At 47.6% G+C, this 22,049-nt stretch overlaps 1 protein-coding gene across 8 annotated transcripts in view; it reads left to right on the top strand.

Annotated features, from left to right (window-relative positions):
• LOC119965900 (catenin delta-2-like) overlaps window positions 1-22,049 on the top strand; it is a 1,408,928-nt gene that overhangs the window by 1,277,602 nt on the left and 109,277 nt on the right. For all 8 annotated transcript variants that reach the window (XM_038796885.1, XM_038796882.1, XM_038796883.1 and 5 more), the window contains one exon: window positions 3,174-3,359. In XM_038796885.1, coding sequence (XP_038652813.1) covers window positions 3,174-3,359 — 186 coding nt within the window. The remainder of the gene's footprint in view (window positions 1-3,173; window positions 3,360-22,049) is intronic.

Below are 22,049 nucleotides of genomic sequence, written 5' to 3'. Positions count from 1 at the left end.
CCACAACACAATCAGGATTGCAATCGGGCATTTTCAAATTTATTTTAACTTCCCTGTGAAGAACATGAGCATTCTCCATTGCGGACACGCTCAGCGGGATTCTCCACCGACGGGATTCTCCGTTGCGCCGGCAGCGCACCCACACCCGTGGCCTTCCTGGCGGCAAGGGGTGGCCACAATGGGAAATCCCATTGGCAGGCGGCAGGAAGGTAGAATCCCGCTGTCGGCAAGGGCGCTGAGGAACACGTGGCTGGCGGACTGAAGAATCCCGCCCAATATCTTTTGAACTTAAGTGTCATCTCTATAATTTTGTGAATGAGAGAGAATCCCTTTGGGCTAATTTTAATCCATTCCTTCCATTATAATACAGGAGAGACCATTTGAGATTCCCGGAACACTGTTGTCCACTGTGAGAAGCCATACATGTCATGCAGTCAGATTGTAACACAAAACTAAATCTAATAGTTAAATATATTTTCCGTATAATTAAATAGAAGCAGCAAAGCATAGCAGCATGCTGACAGTGCATCCCTCGTTTAAATAATGCTAATGAGCATTAACATCAGAATCACTGCACTTATTTTGAGCTTACCTTTAAAGTGCAATAATTCTGTGCACTTCAAGCATAAGTCTGCATCCTCTTTTAAAAACCAGTGCATCTAGAATCAAGAGGCCTCAGACTCAAGGGTGAGGCTGTGCAAGTACTTCACAATGGCATTAAGGAGCAGAGGAAGGTATTCTTTGATACCCAGGAGCAAAAGATAGTCAGGGTAATGACTGCCAACTCAAATAATGCACGACACAGCAACTCGAGTGTCTTTGGTTGCTTAGGATTGGAGGAACCAGCAAACCTGATACGATTACACGGGCCCCAGGCCACAGTCCTTCTGGGGGGGGGGGGGGTTTGGATCAGGGCCGGGTGCCGCAGTGAGCTGTGATCGGTCAGACAGCATGTGGACCCACCACATTCCTACCCCCCCCCCACCCCGCCCAAATGGCACACCCTCTGCACCCAGCCCATTCCACACTCTACGGACAGAGGGCCGAGGCAGCTCGGAACGTCAGTGAACATGTGTTTATTGGTGACAGTGCAATGGTGAGGCGGCTGGAGATAGCACTTGGGGAGAATGGGATCAAAGGCTATGGGGAGAAAGCAGGATTAGGCTATTGAGTTGGATGATCAGCCATGATCGTGATGAATGGCGGAGCAGGCTCGAAGGGCCAAAAGGCCTCCTCCTGCTCCTATCTTCTATGTATCTATGTACAATAACTGTGTTCTAGCCCCTAACACTATATGCCTCACCCATGTTAACTTAATTGCTGTCGAACGTTTTAGCCTTACATGGCCTAACGTTCTGTCTAGATGGGTTGCGATGAAGAGGGATGGGGGTGGGACCAGGTAGCGGGTGGTGAGCGGTGGCTGACCTGGGTGCCCTGCCGCGTGCTCACCTGACCCACAACTTTTAATAGATTGTGGTACGGGGAGCACATGACCCACTCTATAGGTGTGGTACAGCAGAAATGGAAAAATATTTTTTAAAGCAAAACAATGTTTGTTTTATGAACTCAAGGTAACCTTTTTAAAACATACAGTGAATATCTTAGCAACCATTAATTGAAATACAACTGCCAAAAATACAACACTAAGTAATCCTTAAGCTGTCCTTTTAACATCCATAAGACTTCAAAAAAAACTTTCAACAGTAGCACATCAGGTTAAAGTCACTACTGAGAGCAGTTATTAGTTTTAAATCACCAAAGGATCGATTTACAGTCTTTAGATTACAGAGAGAGAGACTCATACATCTTCTGGCTGTGACCGCAGAGACCCAGCTCTGAAAACGAAACTAAAACACACCCTACAGCAAACAGTCTAAAATGAAAGTAAAAAGCTGACAGACAGCCCAGCTCCACCCACTCTCTGACATCACTGCAGTAATAAACACCCATTTCTTAAAGGTATTCTCACTACAGATACTTCTATACATACCTATTTATAAACACCCATTTCTTAAAGGTGCTGTCACATGACAGGTGCCATTTGTTCACAAACTTCCATTTGCTTTTGGGATGTAATTGATCCAAGGCCTGAAGCCCAGGGGTCTGATTTTGTTCGATAGCATGCAAGATGGTTCACAGGAACATGCAAGAAATCCAAGTCTTATATTTTGCTACAGGTCTCACCTATTGAGGAAATGAAACTGGTGCAGGGTTCACAGATACCAGCCTCACTGACAGCTGTGGCCCCCTGTTGCACAGTTTCAGCCGCCGGCTCATTTAAACATTCACCACCCTCACCCTGACCTGCGCGTAAACCCTACTCTATCCAGCAGCTCACACCCAAAATCTTCTGGAGGATATCCGACGGTAATGTTTCACCCTCTTACAACGGATGATGGTTTTTCCACCCACCATCAGTGGGGACTGTACCTGTGGGACTGTGCCCCAGCATCAGTCAAGGGAGACAAGGGGGGACTGGTCAATTGAAGGCAGGAAAAATAAATAATTGAACATTGACATGCTGCCTCTGTTGGCCCAGAATGAACAACTTGCATTTTAACGATTGGCAGCATTTTGCGACACAATTATTGGCCTGAACCTGCTGTCAAATCAACAAGACTGTGGCCCTCGCCTTTAAATATGGATAACTGCAATCTCAGGCAAGGAACAGTTAGATGTGAATATCGAAACATTGCTGTCCATGGTGCTGTTAGCTGTGTGAAAACTGCACCTCAACCTCAGTCTCCCTTTTGTTTAAGGAACTTGCTATATTTGCTCATTAATTAACCATTAAAAATGGCACAGGAAGTTTTCTTTTCATTTCAAGCGTTAAAAGCCCGTTCACGACTGCCAATTATCCTTTCTAGCACAAGTGACCTGTTACAACAATTTCTGGCTCACAGTAAGTTCACAAACGTTGAAGACAAAATTATAACAAGCAAAATTCTGTACTTGAATAGTAGCTTTCCAAAGAGCACTGGACAGATACCTGAAAAGATACATATCTGCAAAGCACATACTTGCAGAGCTATGGGGAAAGAGTAAGTCAAGTGGGGCGAATTGGGCAGCCTTTTCAAAGAACTAGCATGGGCAGTGTGGATCGAATGGCCTCTTGTGCTTTCTATCCCTGTAACGCAATGTGATTTACTTTGATCTGTGTTTCCTACTCCTAGACGATTGAGAACTGCGTCTGCATCTTGAGGAACCTTTCTTATCGTCTGGCAGCGGAGACGGCCCAGGGACAGCAGATGGGGACGGATGAGTTCGAAGGGCTTCTTTGCAGTGACAGCAACGGGAAGGACAGCGAGAGCTCAGGTTGCTGGGGCAAGAAGAAGAAGAAAAAGAAGGGCCAGAATCAGGTGACAAGTGGGCCCAGTTCAACTAGGGAGTGGGGATAACTCAACCGGCGATTAGTGTTTGTGCCATTCACTGCTATTCCCGTGGTTGGATTCCAGCCTGTTGTTTGAAGCAAGTAGCCACGTGTCCTTAGAAAGTGGGCTGGAGTTGATGTTTTTAAAGGAAGGACAGAGAAGGATTTGAATCACTTGCGAGTGGTTTTGACTTTATGCAGATCTTTGTTACAAGCACTATGTCGTCACAAGACCATAGGAATTCACGCATTTCCTCAACACTGAAGTAATGACAAAAGGAGCATGCAAACGTTTTGTTGCTTTGGGATAGCTTTGAAGTAGATTTCTCACTCACCCAATGGGACAATTGTCCTGTGAGTGACATTTATAATGAGATGCAATTATTATGAGTATGAACAACTTACAGCCCTCATTAGGGGGCAAGTAAATGGTTCTAATTGCCTTTAGATAACACTGTCAATGTTGTATCATCATGAAGTGCAGCAGGAGTTGATTGAAAGAAGGGTGAATTTTAACCCCATTCCCTTTGTAGCAGCTTTTAAAATGATTATTTAATGGGATTCGGGTGTCACTGGTAAGGTCAGCATTTGTTGCCCATCCTTAACTGTATTTGAACTGAGGACAGTTAAGAATAAACCACATTGCCATGGATCTCGAATCATATGCAGGCAAGACCAGGTAAGGATGGCAGATGGTAGGTTTCCTTTCCCAAAAGACCTCAGTCAACCAGGTGTTTTTTTTTTCCATGGCTACCATTAATGAGACTATTGCGCAATCTAACGGCTGTGTCACTCCCAACTCGGGACACAAGCAGGATCTCACGAGACATCGCAATCTGGATCCTGCCCACAATGGAAGGGGACCCACATTTGCTTATCTAAGTGAGCACCCGGATCTAACCAGCACCCGGGATCAAACCCCTTTGCCAAGGAAAGCCCAGCTGGGTGCTGTTTAGCACTGATCTCCACAAACGGAATAGCACTTGGGGATTCTCCTAGGTGACTGGAGGCCCCCGGGTGGTTGGCCTCTGGTCAAAGTGGTGGTGCTGATGCCACCTGTGACACTGCCAGGTTTCCTGAGTGGCATTTCCAGGCATGAAGGGGCATTGCCAGAGTGCCAGGCTGGCGGTGCTAAGGTGGCATTTTGCCCGCACCAGAGGTCGGTCCCGGGTGTGCCTTGCTCTTATGAGGTTGGGGTGGGGGGGGGGGGGGGGGGGGGGGTGGGAGCAGGGAGGGGTCTGGGGCCACATGGGGGGATCAAGAGATCAGGATGCCATTTAAAAATGCAGATCTCCCCACTGCAGGACTGAAAGTACCCACCAAGGTCAGAATGAAAATAGGGTCCCGTTCGATGGCAGGGTCGTTCTTAGAGCTACAAGCGCCAGGAATCACCCCTGTAAACCCACAGAGTCAGATACCTACCCCCCCCCCCCCCACCAGGACCGCCACCGCGCCCACGGGTCCCAGCTCCCGCCGGGTGGTACCAGATGTAAACCCCGCCGGAGGGAGTTCAGCCGGTCGACCGTAGGGAATCGCCGCGGGGGCCTGTTCCAATGGCCCCCAACCGGCGCCGCGTCGACTGCGCACGTGGGACTGGCAGGTCTGCGGAGAATAGCGGAAGTGCCGTCGAGCCAGATTTTCGGCATCAACGGCGATACTCCGCCCCCGCATCGGGCGCGATTCCGGCGCGGAGGGTCAGAGAATCCCGCCATTGTGTTCTGCAATGTTTGCCCGCAGAGGTTCTGGGCAGGATTCTCCTCTACCTGGCGGAGATGGCCGTACTGGCGCCGAGAAGTGGCGTGAACCACTCAGGGGCTAGGCCGGCACCGGCAGGGTTGGCGCGCGCCAAGCGGCGCAGAAGGGCTTGTCGCTGCGCCAACCGGAGCTGAAGGGCCTCCGCCGGCTGGCACGAGCTGGCACATGCGCAGGAGTGCCAGCATATGCTGGCGTCATCCCAGCGCATGTGCAAGGGGGTTCTTCACCACGCCGGCCATGGCAAAGGTTGACAGCAGCCGGCACGGAGGGAAAGAGTGGCCCACAGCACCGGCCCGCCTATGGATTGGTGGACCCCGATTGCGGGCCAGGCCACCGTGGGGGCCCCCGCGGTGCCAGATGTCCCCGCGCCCCCCAGAGGACTCCGTGGGCCGCCCGCAGAGCCAGGTCCCGCCGGTACGGACCTGGTGTATTTTACGCCGGTGGGACCCACCGAAAACGGGCAGCCGCACGGCCCATCAGTGGCCAGAGAATCACCAGGGGGGCTGCTGCCAACGGCCCGTGACCGGCACAGCGCAATTCCCGCCCCCGCTGAAAAACCGATGCCGGAGAATCTGGCAGCCTGCGGCGGGGCCGGATTCACACCGCCCCCCGACGATTCTCCGGCTCGGTGGGTGTCGGAGAATCCCACCCATTAAATTTTGAACAGGCCAGGTGCAACACTGTGCTCGCTGTCTATCCTGTGTCAGTTCCCTATTTCAACCCCAACCTCCAATTACTGCAAAGCAGTTTTCCTAACCATGCCTCACTTGAGATTTCATTAGCTAGTTTTAGCATCTACAAAAATGGAAACCATGAATAAAGAAGAATGAGAGAGTTAGTGGACACTAAATGGCCCAATTTTAAATGATGTTTGCACATAATAATCTTGAAATTGGATAGGATAAGTCCATAAGCCTATTATCAAAGCACATGAAATCCTCGGCTTCATTAATATAGGCACAGAGTATAAAAGTAAATATGTTACGCTGCACCTTTAGAAATCACTGGCTGGGTCTCTGCAGGAGTGTAGTATCTAATTCTGGACATCCAGGATTGTCAACTGTGATGACAGATATTCCTGGAGATTTCATCACATGATTTGCCCCAGTGCTCCACTCATCCGCCGACCAAAACATCCAACCTTGTGACACGCTGCCTTCCTAGACCAATGGTAAAGCAAAAAGACTCATACCCCAATTGGATACTGCTTAACTGTATTCAAACGGCCTTTTTCCTTACCATTTTCAGTATTTTTACGCCTGGTAAATTAGAAATGTTCAAGTAATTTGTTTTTAAAAGTTGGGCAAGACTTTCAGGGAAATCGGCAAAAGCCGATGGCAGGCAGGCAAGGCAGCGTTGAAGCCGCCCACAGTGATGACAGCTTTCTCCATTGTATACTCTGTAACTTTGGAAAACCAACCTCCAACGATTGTGCCCCATAACGTAAAGGGCAGCACGGTAGCATTGTGGATAGCACAATTGCTTCACAGCTCCAGAGTCCCAGGTTCGATTCCGGCTTGGGTCACTGTCTGTGTGGAGTCTGCACATCCTCCCCGTGTGTGCGTGGGTTTCCTCCGGGTGCTCCGGTTTCCTCCCACAACCCAAAGATGTGCAGTTTAGGTGGATTGGCCGTGCTAAATTGCCGTTAGTGTCCAAAATTGCCGTTAGTGTTGGGTGGGGTTACTGGGTTATGGGGATAGGATGGAGGTGTTGACCTTGGGTAGGGTGCTCTTTCCAAGAGCCGGGGCAGACTCGATGGGCTGAGTGGCCTCCTTCTGCACTGTAAATTCTATGATTCTATGTATCGCTGGCAAGGCTGCCTCTGATTCGCCCGCCCCCCACCAACTTAGAGAGCCAATGATTAGGGCACCATCAGGGCACAGAGAGAGCAAAGCAGTTCACCCTGGAACCCCGGGCATCCCCCCTTGGCACTGCCCCTTGGTACTCTTCCCTAGCAGTGCCCAGGGGCAGTGACCAGGCATGGCTTACTTCCCCATCTGAGCTGTGCGCTCATCTGAACTCCCCCGGAAGGGCTGCTCACCTTGTGAGACCATTCGTGATTCGTGCCATTGCGCTGACGTGGATGGACTTTATCAGTGGGGGGGGGGGGGCAGCAATGATTCAGGCGCAGCAATCTGAGAGCGATATGGTAATGTAATCAAATGATGTTTCCGACATTTAATGTCAGAAAACGCGCCGTGTCATTGGTGGGTGGGGTCGGGACAATCGGCGACGTAAAACACAACTTTGCACTTCTAGCAATATTTTCCATTCCCGTTGCCGAACCCGCCCAACGTGGACGGGAGCAGAAAATCCCAGCCGCTCTGTTTTTTAATGTCCCTTCTGATATTTCTCCAGGGTGGCACAATGCTGGAGTTTGGTCTTCAATTCCTGGAGACTCCAGGCCAGATCTTGGAAGTTGACCATCCTTTATGGACATCCCATTTCAGAAAGGCCTTGGGGAGGGTGCAGAGGAGACTTGCAAGAATATTGCCGGAGATGAGGGGCCACTGTTGTCTGGACAGATAGGAGAAGCTAGGACTTTTGTCTGTGGAAAGATAATTCTATTGAAAAATCATCATGGAGGCATGTGCCAAATTGTGATGTTGATAAAAAATAAAACAGGAAACCCTAATTCAGCAGACCAAGCAGGCCAGCAGCATGGTTCGATTCCCGTACCAGCCTCCCCGGACAGGCGCCGGAATGTGGCGACTAGGGGCTTTTCACAGTAACCTCATTGAAGCCTACTCGTGACAATAAGCGATTTTCATGTCATTTCAATTTTCATTTAATTCATGACAAAGTTACAGACAATCATCAAAATAAATGTGAAGTGTACAATAATAGAAGTATTGCACAATTATGAACATTTCATTATACAAATAATTAAAATACTTTGCAAAATGCAGGACTCCTTAATGTGCACAATAAAAATGAAAAGGTCTGCAGCACTCTGCATTTTGCATTAAAGTGCATTGATCACATGTTGTCAGGTTGAGTTAATTAAATTCTCCATCATTTACATATTATTTATGAGTTTTATAAAGTAGGGGATTGGACTGTCTCATAGTATATTTGTTCTATATCTTCTGGGGCAGAGTAGACTCAGGGGAGTTTTAATCGACCTATTCAAAATTATGAAGAGTTTGAGAAAGAGAAAGTATTTCCATTGGCAGGAGGACCATTAGCCAGTGGACACAAATTAAAGGCAATTGGCAATAGAAGCAGAAAATCTTTTCTGCTGGAAAGGTGGTGAAAGCAGATTCAATAGAAACTTTCAAAAGGGAACTACGTATTTGGGATTTTACAATTGAGATAAATGGATTGGATTGAGGGATGGCTGCCATATTTGTTGATGAGCCAAAGATAGACAGGAAGGTAAGTGGTGAAGAGGACCTGAGGTGCAGAGGGATCTGGGTGTCCAAGTCCATGAATCACAAAAGGCTTGTCTGCAGGTACAGCAAGTAATTAAGAAAGCTAATAGAAATGTTATCATTTACTGTGAGGGGAATTGAATATAAAAGTACGGAGCTTATCTGCAGTTGCACAGGGCACTGGTGACAGCACATTTGAAGTACTGTGTACAGTATTGGCTACCTTATTTAAGGAAGGATGGCAATGTGTTGAAAGCAGTTCAGAGAAGGTTTACCAAACTAGTACCTGGAATGGGTGGGTTGTCTTATGAGGAAATGTTAGACAGGCTAGGCTTGGACCCGCTGGGGTTTAAAAGATTAAGAGATAACTTGATTGCAACCGCAATTCTCCCATTTTGAGTCTTAGTGCTCCTGCAAGTGGAGAATTGGGACTGTTTCTTGCTTACGCTAGGGGCAATGCCAACACACCATTCAGTGACACTTCGAAAATTTTTACAAAGGGTCAGGTTTCTCCCTGGACTTGAGAGTGGTGGGACCTAAACTGTGTAAACAGCTGTGTCAAGCTGATGACAGCCGCACTGTTCAGGCGGGTGATAACATTCATTCATTTCAGGCCAGGCTGAGGAGGCCAGAGGCATTGCGGCTATTGCAAGGTTCACCGCATCCAGGGAGCCATTGATTGTACCAATGTGGCCATCAAGGGCCCGCCAGGGGAGGCGGTAGCATAGTGCTATTGTCACTGGACACTTTCTCAGGTACATCTCATAATAATAATCTTTATTAGTGTCACAAGTGGGCTTATATTAACACTACAATGAAGTTACTGTGAAAATCCCCTCGTCGCCACACTACGACGCCTGTTCAGGTGCACTGAGAGAGAATTCAGAATGTCCAATTCACCCGACAGGTCCGTCTTTCGGGACTTGTGGGAGGAAACTGAGCACCCGGAGGAAACCCACACAGCCACAGGGAGAACGTGCAGACTCTGCCCAGACAGTGACCAAGCTGGGAGTTGAACCCGAGTCCCTGACACTATGAAACAACAGGTCTAACCACTGTGCTACCGTGTCTCCCATATTAGTATCAATGGCATTACAGTTGTTCAGTGATTAGATGGGATGCCCATACTTTTTTTCACTTTCAGCCTGTCACACTTCAGCCCACTGTACTCTAACCTTTCCTCATAGACGCCAACATCTCCACAATCTGATGACCCCCTTCAATGCTCTCACTTGTGCTCCACAGCTCCCAGCCCTGGTGAGGACTGCCAGGTGAGACATAGACACCCCACCATCAATGGCAGACCTCTCCTTGCAGTTGTGGCTGCGCTTCTCCTGCAAGTAAGCGCCGAGCTCCATTAAGTGCTCAACCCTCTACCTCCTGTGACAAAACATGCTGTTCCCCAGATCATCCACGTGAGGCCTGTGAACATTCCCACCCCTTTGGACACCTCACACTTTGATTAACCCAGGGCATAAGATCTTCTCTCTGGCTTTGACACACGTGGGCAGATGTGTGCTCTGAGATTCCCTGATTCCTGCACACTGATTGTAACTATGGTTGTAACTATGGTATAACTGATTGTAACATTTCCTCAGACCCCATATCGGACAATGCCCAAGCAGAATTCACCACTTGCCGAACCTTTTCCTGCACTGGATCCAGGTGTGCCGGACCAGGTTGTGCCCACTGACCACAGCTGCCAACTCTGTCCAGGCCTTCTTGGTGAGGTGGAGTGGCCTCCTCCTTCCATCCCTTGGCAAAAGGATGTTCATCCTGTCTGTCGTTACCTCCACCAGGGCTTGCAGACAATGGTTGGAGAAAGGGAGAGGGGGGCTTGCTGCCTGAACTTCCCACTCACCTGGTATACCTTCGAACTACCACTATTAGCTTGCTCTGGCTCCTCGTGTGTCTTCAGCTGCCTCTAGAAGCCACTTGTAAATTTCACACCGGGCCGCCATTAGATCTGGTGCCTGCCATGCGCTCGCCCTCGTCAATCCCACTGGCCCTGCGCGGTTGTGATTCACGCTGGCTGCCACTGAAGTGGACACAAGTCACGTGTTAAATTCAAGCCTATGATTCTAATGAAAAGGAAGTGGATCCGCTCATCGGTGCCTTTATAAACAGTAATTGAAAGTAGGGGTGTGCTCCTACGAGGATTCAGTGAGCGCAGTCATTGAGGAGATGGGGTCCTCGCCTCGTCCAGCAGCAGGAGCATTGAAATTAGGTCAGGGAGTAGATCGCTCAGCTAAAAAATCTCTTCTAGATTGCTGAGAGTGTGCATTTATGAAGACCCAATCTTGTTATGATACCCCACATTGTGGAACAGTCCCCTGTGACTCTCTGTCAAGGGCTGCTTCTAAATAACAGCTACAGGTGCGGAAGGTATGAGCAGGTGAGCAGCATCTGTGTAACCAAACCCCATCTAAAAGGATGTTGAGGGGAGGCCAGATTCCTCCTCCGAGGAGGATAAGGGACAAAGGCAGTAAACGTAAAATGAAACGGTGCCACTGAGCAAGCTTGCTCTTAAATTTATCTCATCCTTGTCAAAATGATTCCATGGCATTCACGGAGAATGTGAAACTCAAACTAAGGCATTAACTTGACCTTCTCCTAGTTTTAAGAAACGAGTGAGCAGGGCTCTGTCAGCTGCAAACTGTAAATCCCAAAAGACCAGGAGTTGATGCTCGAGCTCGGCATGAGCAGAAATAGCATCTCCATGGCAACTGAGAAAGAGCGTGCAGCTGTCATTGAATGCTACAGCACAGTGGAAGCTGATGCATGTGCACATTGAAGCATATGTGTGTGCAGTTTTCTGACAAAAGTCTTCCTTGCTATCAGTGTAATAGGAAAGTGATTTCTCGGAAAAGCTTTTGTTGGATCAGGATTTTTCTTACAAGTTTGGATGCTTACGGGTGTGCGCCGATCCTCTCACCTGATTGGATTGCTCAGTTCTGACTGAGAAGGTTGTTACACCTATCCCTCCGCCACATTACTCAACACAGGGACCTGAAAAGAAGACTTTCAGAGCTCTGAGGAAGGAGCAGGGGAATGGGACTTGATGGCACAGACCTTTCAGAGATCTAGGGTTACAGGTTCATAGCTCCTTGAAGGTGGAGTCACAGGGGGACAGGGTGGTGAAGAAGGCATTCAGCATGCTTGGTTCCATTGATCAGACATTGAATACAGGAGTTGGGACATCTTGCTGAAGTTGTACAAGACATTATTAAGGCCACACTTGGAGTACTGTGGACAGTTCTGGTCATCCCATTATAGAAAGGATATTATTAAACTAGAATGAGTGCAGAAAAGATTTACTAGGATGCTACCAGGACTTGATGGTTTGAATTATAAGAAGAGGCTGGGTAGACTGGGGCTTTTTTCCCTGGGGCGTAGGAGGCTTAGGGGTGATCTTACAGAGGTCTGTAAAATAATGAGGGCATAGATAAGGTAGATTGTCAATATCTTTTCCCAAAGGTAGGGGAGTCTAAAATAGAGGGCATAGGTTTAAGGTGAGGGGGCAGAGATACAAAAGATCCAGAAGGGCAATTTCTTTACACAGAGGGTGGTGAGTATCTGGAATGAGTTGCCAGAGGCAGTAGTAGAGGGGTACAGTTTTGTCTTTTAATGGACATTTAGACAGTTATATGGGAAAGATGGGGAGAAGGGCTAGGGGCAAAATGCAGGCAATTGGGACGAGCTTAGAGGTAAAACTAGGCGGCATGGACAAGTTGGGCTGGAGGGCCTGTTTTCATGCAGCAAACCTCTATGACTCTATCTGTCACAAGCACAAAGAGCTGCCTCTCGTCTTATAACGTTCTGTGATTCTAATCAAAAATCATCATCTCGGTGGAGTCCCGATCTGATGAGACACCGGAACATTTAAATCAGATGAAAAAGAGGCAATCGACTTAAATTCCTGTTTCAGTTTGTTGGAAGTGTGCATGGGTGGGAACTTGGCATGGTTATGATGCCCCACATAGTAGAACAGTCCACAAGAATCTCTCTGTGAAATGTCACTTGTAAATAATGGCCATGAGGTGAGCAAGGTATCAGAGGATCATTCACACCCATATAACCAAACACCAGCTATTGGGGATAAGGCCTACAGAAGGGCATCTCATTGTCATTTGAACACATTAATGCCATCCACATTCATAACCTTGTAAATAATTTATTGCACAATTGTATTCTGTTATAAGGATGACAAAGTGCTGCTGGACTTCCCTGATCGTCCCCATGTCAAGATATGAAACTTGAGCAAGCTCCAGAATGCCAGCTGCCCTTTGCGTTTGCACAGTGAACTACAATATGTTATAATTCAGAACAATAATGTGTAGTGACTTTCACAACCTCAGGACAGTCCAAAATGCTTTCAGGTGAAGGAAGTGCTTTTCTTGAGGGGTACTCTGTTGGGAAATGCAGTGACTAACTTGTGAACAGCAAGGACTCAGAAACAGCAATGTGGGAATGACCAGATAGTTAGTTTAATGGATGTTGGTTGAGGGATAAATATTAGAAGCTTGCCGAATCAAAGTAGGCTGATTATATATTGTATCTGTGCAACTTATTTGGTGCAGTTCTACAATACAAGTCACAGAGGGTCTGTGTATCCCTGTGCTTCAGTTTATCTGCTGTACTGCTCACTGCGGCTCCAACAACTGTCCACATGAGGGACATTCTCCTAATCTTTATTCTCACCCTCTTAAAGGACAATTTCCATTCACGACCCCTCCCCCCAACCGATCAGCCATGCAGAACATTTTTATTTTTTTTCTAAGACCTCTGTCACAAATTTTCCAAATTTGAAAATGTTTTATTAAATCTCACTTTAGTTTTGTGTGCTTCATTAGAATAAGGGTGGAATTTAATGTACTTCCCCCAGTACGTGGTTAGTGACAGGGTGACATCCAATCAGGTAGGAGGGTGGCAGGTGAGGACCCTACCGGCTTCCCACCTCCACCCCGATTACATCCATGGTGGGAAGTTCCGTGGACGAGCCACCCATCTCATAATTAATGCCCAATGACGGGTTTTAACCCAGCATTGCTGCTATGAATCCAACAGGGAGTCGGGGGCTCGCCATGTGAGGAACTCAACAGTCAAACCAATGCAGAGTTGTTCGCTAGTTTTCAAGAGAAGGTTCCCCATTCAAACACACAGAGTTCCTGATCAAGGGGCCCAATGTTGGTGGTGGTGGTGGTGGTGGGGGGGGGGGGGGGGGGGGGGGTGTTGCACTTAGAGCTGCCCCCTGCCCATGCTGCTGAATCACTCCCACCACCTCACCACGACTCCTCACCCTGTGACTCCCCTCACATCGTCACTCACCTTTGGCCGGGGATCCAGTGATAATCCTTGGTCTTGGATTGGCTGGCAGCTCATGTGAAGGGGCCTTGAGAGACAACTGGAGTCAGCCGCGTAGCCAACAGTGGTCCTTCGAAGATGTATGCTGACCCTCATGTCTCTCTCTTTGATAGCGCAGTAAGGAGACCATCAGGAATAAGGAACATGGTGATGTTGCTGTCTGGCTCTTTGCTTATAGGCAGGATAGAAGGAGAAGAATGCACCAAGGGTGCCTGGCTCAGCAAGGAAAGAGCACAACCCTTAAGATCAAGGGGTGGCAGTGCCTTCTCCGCAAGTTGAGGGAGATCCACAGAGAGCTGTCATTCATAGATGCCTCGCTCAACTCAGGGTGTATGGAAGCTGCTTGTCCTACCTGCAGAAGAGCAGGAATCAGTGTTGCTGAAGACTGTGATGATCAAGGGGTATTCAAATATGCCACCTTCTGCAGGATTTAGTGTCTCGGGAACTCTGAGGGCACTCACTCCTGGTAGCATTGAAAGGGACCACGCGCTCAATTTCTACAGCAGTGGCTCCTTGCTGGCCTCCACTGATGACCTGTGTGGGAACTCTCAAACCTCCGCCCACAAATATATCCAGGAAGTCATCGACGCAATCGTCAGCAAGGCACATAACTTTATCAATTTCGACTGAGGTCAGTTGAGCCATGAAGCAAGAGCGCTGGAATTTGCAGATATTTGTGGTTTTCCACATGTGTAGGATGCCATCGACTGCACTCAGTTGGCTCTTAGATCTCTGTGGCAACAAGGAGTCACGTATGTGAACTGCAAACCTTCCTTTTGCTCAATGTTCAGCTGGCCTGTGAGCATAGCAGCAGATCATGCAGGTGTATGCACGATACACAGGAGCATCCATGACTGATAGCTCAGGTCTCTAACATCCTCCAGAGGCTGCAGGGCTGGCTCCTCAGGGACAATAGATACCCACAAAGGATGTGGCTAATGACTCCTGCTGAAAGACAGAATAATGATGTTAATACTGCAAACCGCACTTTGGTGGAGCACACCATCAGGAAACTGAAAATGAGGTCCAATCCAGCGGAACACTATAAAAACCCGCCCAGAGGATGTCACCCATCATTGCGGCTTGTTGCATACCACACAACCCAACAAGGCAAAGGGGGGCGTTTCTGGATGATGAGCAGATGGAGGAACCATACATCTCCTCTGACGAGGAGGAATGAGAAGGGCACATGGCCGTGGGAGCATAGGTTACGAGTGATGAGGCCATTCTTCTGACCAGATCAAGTAGGTGTGCTCGTGAAGACCTAATTAGCCATATAATTCTGCGAGGAGGATGACAAGATGCAGTGAGAACTTTCCTGAGAGCACAGGATAGCAACTGGGTGGGCCTAGCACCAGTCCGGCAGTGATCAGTGCACTCACGCTCTGCGCAGTCCCATCTCATGCAGGCCTTGCTGGAACATGGAATTGAAAGGTACTTTACCTGTTGCTGCATAATCACCCGTCCCCTTCAGCATTACACCTACATCTGTCAGAATACAGTGCAGGCATCGCTGATGTGGGAAATGACTTTGACATGGGAAAATCGCAGTGGTCAGAGAGTTGTACATTGCACACTTCATTTTGTGCAGGGATCAAGGTTTCACTTCTGAATGGCATGAGCACATCTCTTCACAACATGGAGTCACAGACAAGGAGACATGATTCAGTATATTTACATTGGTGAACATTACATACAAATGATTAACACCCGTGCCAACTTTGTGCAGCTACATCTTCTTAACTTTCCTAACCCTGTCTTGATGCATCCCTGACATCCATAGCGGAGGCGGAGGTAGCCTGCTGACTGCTCCCCCCGTTGCCTGGGATGACCTTTTCAGATGTCCTCTGGAGAGTCAAGACCTGGAGGGCCATGACCTGCTTTTGGTGACCTGCTGTGTGGCAGTGTCACACTTCTCAGCCTGTGGATCTGGAGCTGATGGGATCGAAGGGAGAGGAGATTGGGAGTAACCAGACACTCCTAGAGTCACCTTGGCGGAGGCTCCGGGATGTAGATCTGTTGGCCCTCCTTCCCATGGGTGCACGGGGACCCCTGGCTGACTCCTTGAGGAGAACAGGCAGCTGAGTGAGATTGAGAAGACCCACAGTCCCTTTGTGTTGACGCTGCTGGGATGTAACAAGTGCCTCAGCGATGGAGTGCAGCTCATGCAGCAGTGCAGGATTGATATCCTGAACCAAGGTCTGCACAGCGGCTGCCGTCCCACCAGTGTTGACCATTGGTGGTCACCTCAGACTGAAGTCACTTGGAACCCTCCATCGTGCTTTGCCATCTGAGGAGTGCAGCTGACACGTATTCCTGATGCTCCCGAGCTTCTCTTTGCAGCGCCAGGAGGTGGCGCCAAGTCCAGAGGTTCCTGATCTGACTAGGACTCAGCAGATACCTGGCTTCAGCTGTCCTCCAAGTACTGGGATGTCCCTGCCTCCACCTACTGTGGATCAGACAGTGCGCCTTGCTCACCAGATTGTGACCCCCAAGGGAACTCTAGAACGATGTCCCACCGAGGTGTGTGTCTCTGCGCAAGTGTTGGGTGTGAGTGAGCACTGTGACAGACCTTGAAGTAGTATGTTCACAGATTCATCTTCTGAGGTGTTTTGGGGCTTTGATCGAGGGTTTGGCTCGCCGGCAGCCTCTGATGTTTCTCAAATGTGCCTGTGAAAGAAAGGAGAGATCCTTAGTGCATGGCAGGGGATTGTGGAATAGGAGACATCACTCACCGTATGGCTGTATGATGGATGTTGTGGTGCAGGATCCTCACCGCTGACCTCACCGTCAGCACAGGAACAGTCCACATCCTCACCAGCCAGTTGGATGGCTCTATTCTCAAAGTCAGTCTGGACCTTCAGTTTGGGTATTCCACCGCCGGTCTGGGATCTCTCCCTCTTGTTATGAGCCAGCTTGTCCTGTATGACAACAGATGGAGAGAATGGAAGCAGGATGCCAGCCAGTCAGATGAGAAGGATGCCTGGCATGTGTGGATTTTGAATGGTGCCATGGGTGTGATGAGGTCACGACCCGCAGAGGAGATAATGGCGTGTCTGAGAGAATGAGTGGTGATGTTCCTTGAGCTGGCCATGAGTGAGATCCTTCTGGATATGCGATGTGCTTGTGAGTATGTGAGTTGAGAGAGATGAGAACTGTGACTTACCCTGGTGGAACGGAGAAAATCATTCATCCACTTCCTGCACTGGGTGGCTGTCCTCTTTAAAAGGCATTGCCACTCACCACTGCTGCCACTGCCTGCCATTGGATTGGTCACCATGGATAAGGCTCTTTGCCCAGACCGGATGTAGAGGACTTCAGGGGGTCTTCACTGCATCCAGCAGGTGCTCGAGAAGGGCTTCACAGACTTGGGGACAGCATGTTTCCTCCCTTTTCAGGTCATGACTTTCCGGCACCTTTTCATTCCTTAGAGAATGCTGCTAGCTCTGTGAAGGGGTGTCCTTTAAATATGGCATCCGGATTACTGAAAGCCTCCTGTCACGGTTGGGCGGACGAATCAGAGGCCGCCCCGCCAGCGATTTGAGGTGAGACCCAATGCACTCCATTGTTTCAATGCCCATATCCTGTGAAAGAATAAATTTAATTGAATTGACTTCTGAAACACTGCACGGGAAACATGGAATGAAGCATTGGAATCTATTTCAATATGTAGCAAACCAGATTGAGAGATCCAGACAGGTAAGGCAGCAGCGATGTTATTGCTGACTTTGCACATTCTCCATGTTGCAGATAGATTGACAAAGACAAGTGAAATCTATTTTAATACTAAACAGAGATATTAAAGCCTGATATTGTTAAATTAACTTTAAATTAGATCTAGCTGTCATGCAGCAATTTTCAGAACGAATGGGACAGAGACAAATGGAGATGGGGAAAGGATCTGAGAGCCATTGACAATGCAGATATTGTCAGAGGCAATGTCAGAGGAAGCCTGTGACAGCAACAGCCAGGAAAGTAATAACAGGGAACTGCTATCGGCCTCTCGGGCAGAGTCATCAGATTGATGCAGAATTGTTGGAGCAAATTAAAGGAGCTTCCACAAGAGAAGGGATCGCGATATCAATTGCGAACATACAAACAAGCAGCAGGAGAAGGCCATTCAGCCCCTCGAGCCTGCTCCCATCGTTTCATGAGATCATAGCTGACCTCTGACCAGGAACCTCTGTTCTGCATTCTGTCTACCCCCCATAACTTATCACCCCCTTGCTTACCAAGAATCTATCCACTTCTGCCTTAAAAATATTCAAAGACTCTGCATCCACCGCCTTTTCAGGAAGTGAGTTCCAAAGGTTCACCACCCTCTTGAGTGAAGAAGATTTGCCTCGTCTCTGTTTTAAATTATTTTTAAACAGTGACCCCTAGATCTCGATTCTCCCAATGGTGCCCTGTACCACTGAAGCATAACCTCCCTAATTTTGTATTCAATTTCCCTGTTATGGGCCAGGGTTTAGAGAACCCCAAAGTGTATCATGGAGTTCACCTGACCCATGACTTTTAATAGATTGTGGTATGGGGAGCACATGGCTTACTCTACAGGTGTGGTACAGCTGAAATGGAAAAGTATTTTTTAAAGCAAGACAATGTTTATTCTATGAACTCACGTTAACCTTTTTAAAACATACAGTGAACATCTCAGCAACCATCAATTCAAATACAACCACCAAAGAATACAACGCTAAATAATCCTTAATAACTTCCCAAACAACATCCAGAAGACAAAAGAAACACCTTTTAACAGAAGCACATTAGGTTTGCATTCACTACTGAGAACATTTATTATTCTGAATTCACCAAATTATCAAGAGATAGTCTTTTCATGGCAGAGAGATCAACAGTACACCTGCTCTGTCTGGCTTCAGCTCCAACACTGAAAATGAAACAAAAACACACCCAGCAGCAAATAGCCTAAAATGAAAGTAAAAAGTTGACAGACAGCCCAGCTCCACCCACACTCTGACATCTCTGATTAACACCGATTTCTTAAAGGTGCATTTCTTAAACACCCATTTCTTAAAGGTACTCTCACATGGCATCCCTCACAATAAAGGATAACATTCTGTTAGCTTTCCTAATTGCTGAACCTACAGCGAGGGAAAAATAGAGATTTTAAAAGGTGAGGTAACCAAATGGTACTTGCCAGGACTTTTCAGAGTATATAAAGAGGAACTGGACCCTCTCACCTCTGCTATCGAACTGAGACAGCTCGTAACTAAGGAACCTTTAAGTACTGTTGATTGGCGTGTCATTGCATTTGAAGGGATGGCAACAATTAATGGGACACTATACACCCTGATTTCAATTTTACAGCAATTGATCCAATTTTAGTCATAAGAGGTACAATCTAAGAATAGAAAACGAGGAACAAAGTGTATTTACAAAGCACCGTTCACATCAAAGAATTTTACAGTCAATGAATCTACTTTTGAAGTACAGTCGCTGTTGTAAAGTAAAAAAAATGTTTAATTGGGAAAGTCATAGAATCATAAATTTTACAATGCAGAAGGAGGCCATTCAGCCCATCGAGTCTGCACCAGCCCTCAGAAAGAGCACCCCACCCAGGCCCACACCTCTACCCTATTCCCGTAACCCAACCTAACCTTTTTGAACACTAAGGGCGATTTAGCATGGCCTATCCACCTAACCTGCACATCTTTGGACTGTGGGAGGAAATCAGAGCACCAGGAGGAATCCCACGCAGAGGGAGAATGTGCAGACCCCGCACAGACAGTACCCCAAGTTGGGAAACAAACCTGGGACCCTGAAGCTGTGAAGCTACAGTGCTAACCACTGTGCTACCATGCTGCCCCAAGTGCCCAAAGATCTGTGGTCGAGAATCACCCTGTTCAGTCACTTGAAGACATATGGATGAAACTCACGCTCGAATCGAGGGACAGCCAATGACGATCCGCAAGAAAAAAAGCCCTGAAAAAGGAAAATGCATTTGAGGATAAATTGGAACGCAGAAACTTGCACCAAATGGATCACTTGTTGAACTGTTTCTATTTAACATGACACTACCACCATACCCCCAGCACACCAAGTCCCATTCACCAATCACCCCTTTGTTCACTAACCTACATTGGGTTCTCAAATTCAAAATTGCTATCCCCTTTCTTAAATCCCTCCTGCCCTTCCCATATTTTTGTAACAGAAAATGCTCCGTCCCTCCAATTGTGGCCTCTTGAGATTTCCTTTGCTGCCACATTGGTGGCCATACCTTCAACTATCTGGGCCCTATTAAAGATCCAATTAGTGGGCAGCACAGTGGCTCAGTGAATAGCACTGCTGCCTCACGGCGCCGAGGTCCCTGGTTCGATCCCGGCTCTGGGTCACTGTCCGTGTGGAGTTTGCACATTCTCCCGTGTTTGCGTGGGTTTCGCCCCCACAACCCAAAGATGTGCAGGGTAGGTGGATTGGCCACACTAAATTGCCCCTTAATTGGAAAAAAATGAATTGGGCACTCTAAATTAAAAAAAAAGATCCAATTAAAGGTCCTGCAAAGCATCGTGGAGTATTTTGCTGCATAAAGGCACTACCTAAATGCAAGTTATCGTTGTATCAAGTAAGGATTCAGCAAAGGAGATTTGAAGATGTACGAAAGTAAGGGGAGTCTTTGTAAAAAGAACGAGACAAACAGTGAAATGAGAAATGGAAAGACAGATTGCAGTATTCATTAGGGTGTCAGGTTAACTGGGTATATTCAAGACAGTGAAAGCACCGAAGAAGAAGTGTGGCTTGTAGGAGGGGAGAGAGGTCTGGAGACAGAACAGCAGCTGTGTGTCAAGCTTTTGAAGTAAGAATTCATCAGTATTCACAGCAGATAAGTGTACTGGTGTTGCCAAGCCTGTAAACAAGTTGTCAGGGATACCTTGAGGTAAGTAACAGAGAAACGCTTCTCAAGGAACGTGGAAATCAGAGCCATTGATAGTTCACACAGCATCGTATCCAAATGGAAAGAGTCCTACAAAATGCGAGTGTCAAAAGGCCGACTCTATCTCAACCCGTGACCCTTTTTCTAACTGGCGGGGAACCCTGGAAAATGACACCTCGTGGGAATCGTGAAGCTGTTACTACCAAAGACAGGGTCATTTGTTTAGCAGTGGTTCTCTATTTAACATGAGACAACCACATCAAAGGTTGACTACCTGTGCCTCTCCATGACCTCCACAGTTCAAGGCATGGCTAGCGAGGCACGATTAGGTTGTGAAACGTTCCAGAGAATTCTCACCCAAACAGAACTTCAAAGTGGGTCCCACTGTGAAAATGATGACATTGCGACAAACAAAGGTCACCTAGAAATTCCCCGAGTCCTCAGAGAGCTAGTGTGCAGAGAGAGGGATGGAGATAAACTGGGAAGAGAGAAAGAAAGAAGCTTAAACTTGGGAGAGAAAGAGAGAGAGAGACACGCAAACACACACGATGAAAGTAATGATAATTATACTGGACAAGTAACCCAGAGACATGAGCTCACATCCCACCGTGATAACTGGGGGGATCTTAATTCAATCAATGAATACATTTGGAATAAAATACTGGCCTCATTAATAATAATAATCATGAAACTGTCAGATTGTCGCAAAAACGGATCTTCCTGTTGTCCTATGAGGAGGAAATCAGTAATTCATTTTGGTCTGGCTTACATGTGACTCCGTACCTGCAGCAATTAACTATCCTCTGAAATGGCCTGGCAATCAATTTGGTTCAATGGCAGTCAGTGACAGGCAACAAATACTGACATTGCCTGTGACACATTTCAAGAATGAGACTTTTAAGAAGAAGCGCAAACTTGAGAGAGAAGGAGCAACACAAACTGAGGAGGGAAAGAGAGAAAGAAAACTGGGAAGGGAATGTCCATGTCGGCCTGTGATCGGAGCCAAGAAGCTTTGGCGATCTCTCTGAGCTTCACCTTCCTGAAGGTGGGCTTCCCCAGCAGAGTATGGGAGCCAATGAATTACATTTGGTTGGATGGATTGGGTTGGTTTATTGTCACGTATGCCGAGGTCCAGTGATAGGTATTGTTTGGTTTTGGTTTTATTTGTTATTTTTATAACTTGTGTACTGTGTATTGTAAAAAGAGAAAACGATAGGAAAGTTGGGCGAAATTCTCTGACCCCCAGCCTAAAATCCCGCCCCCGCCGTGGCAGAGATTCTCCACCACCCGGGAA

Source organism: Scyliorhinus canicula, chromosome 5 (assembly GCF_902713615.1).
Source record: "Scyliorhinus canicula chromosome 5, sScyCan1.1, whole genome shotgun sequence".
NCBI lineage: Eukaryota > Metazoa > Chordata > Chondrichthyes > Carcharhiniformes > Scyliorhinidae > Scyliorhinus > Scyliorhinus canicula.
This window is presented reverse-complemented; position numbering and strand designations above follow the sequence as displayed.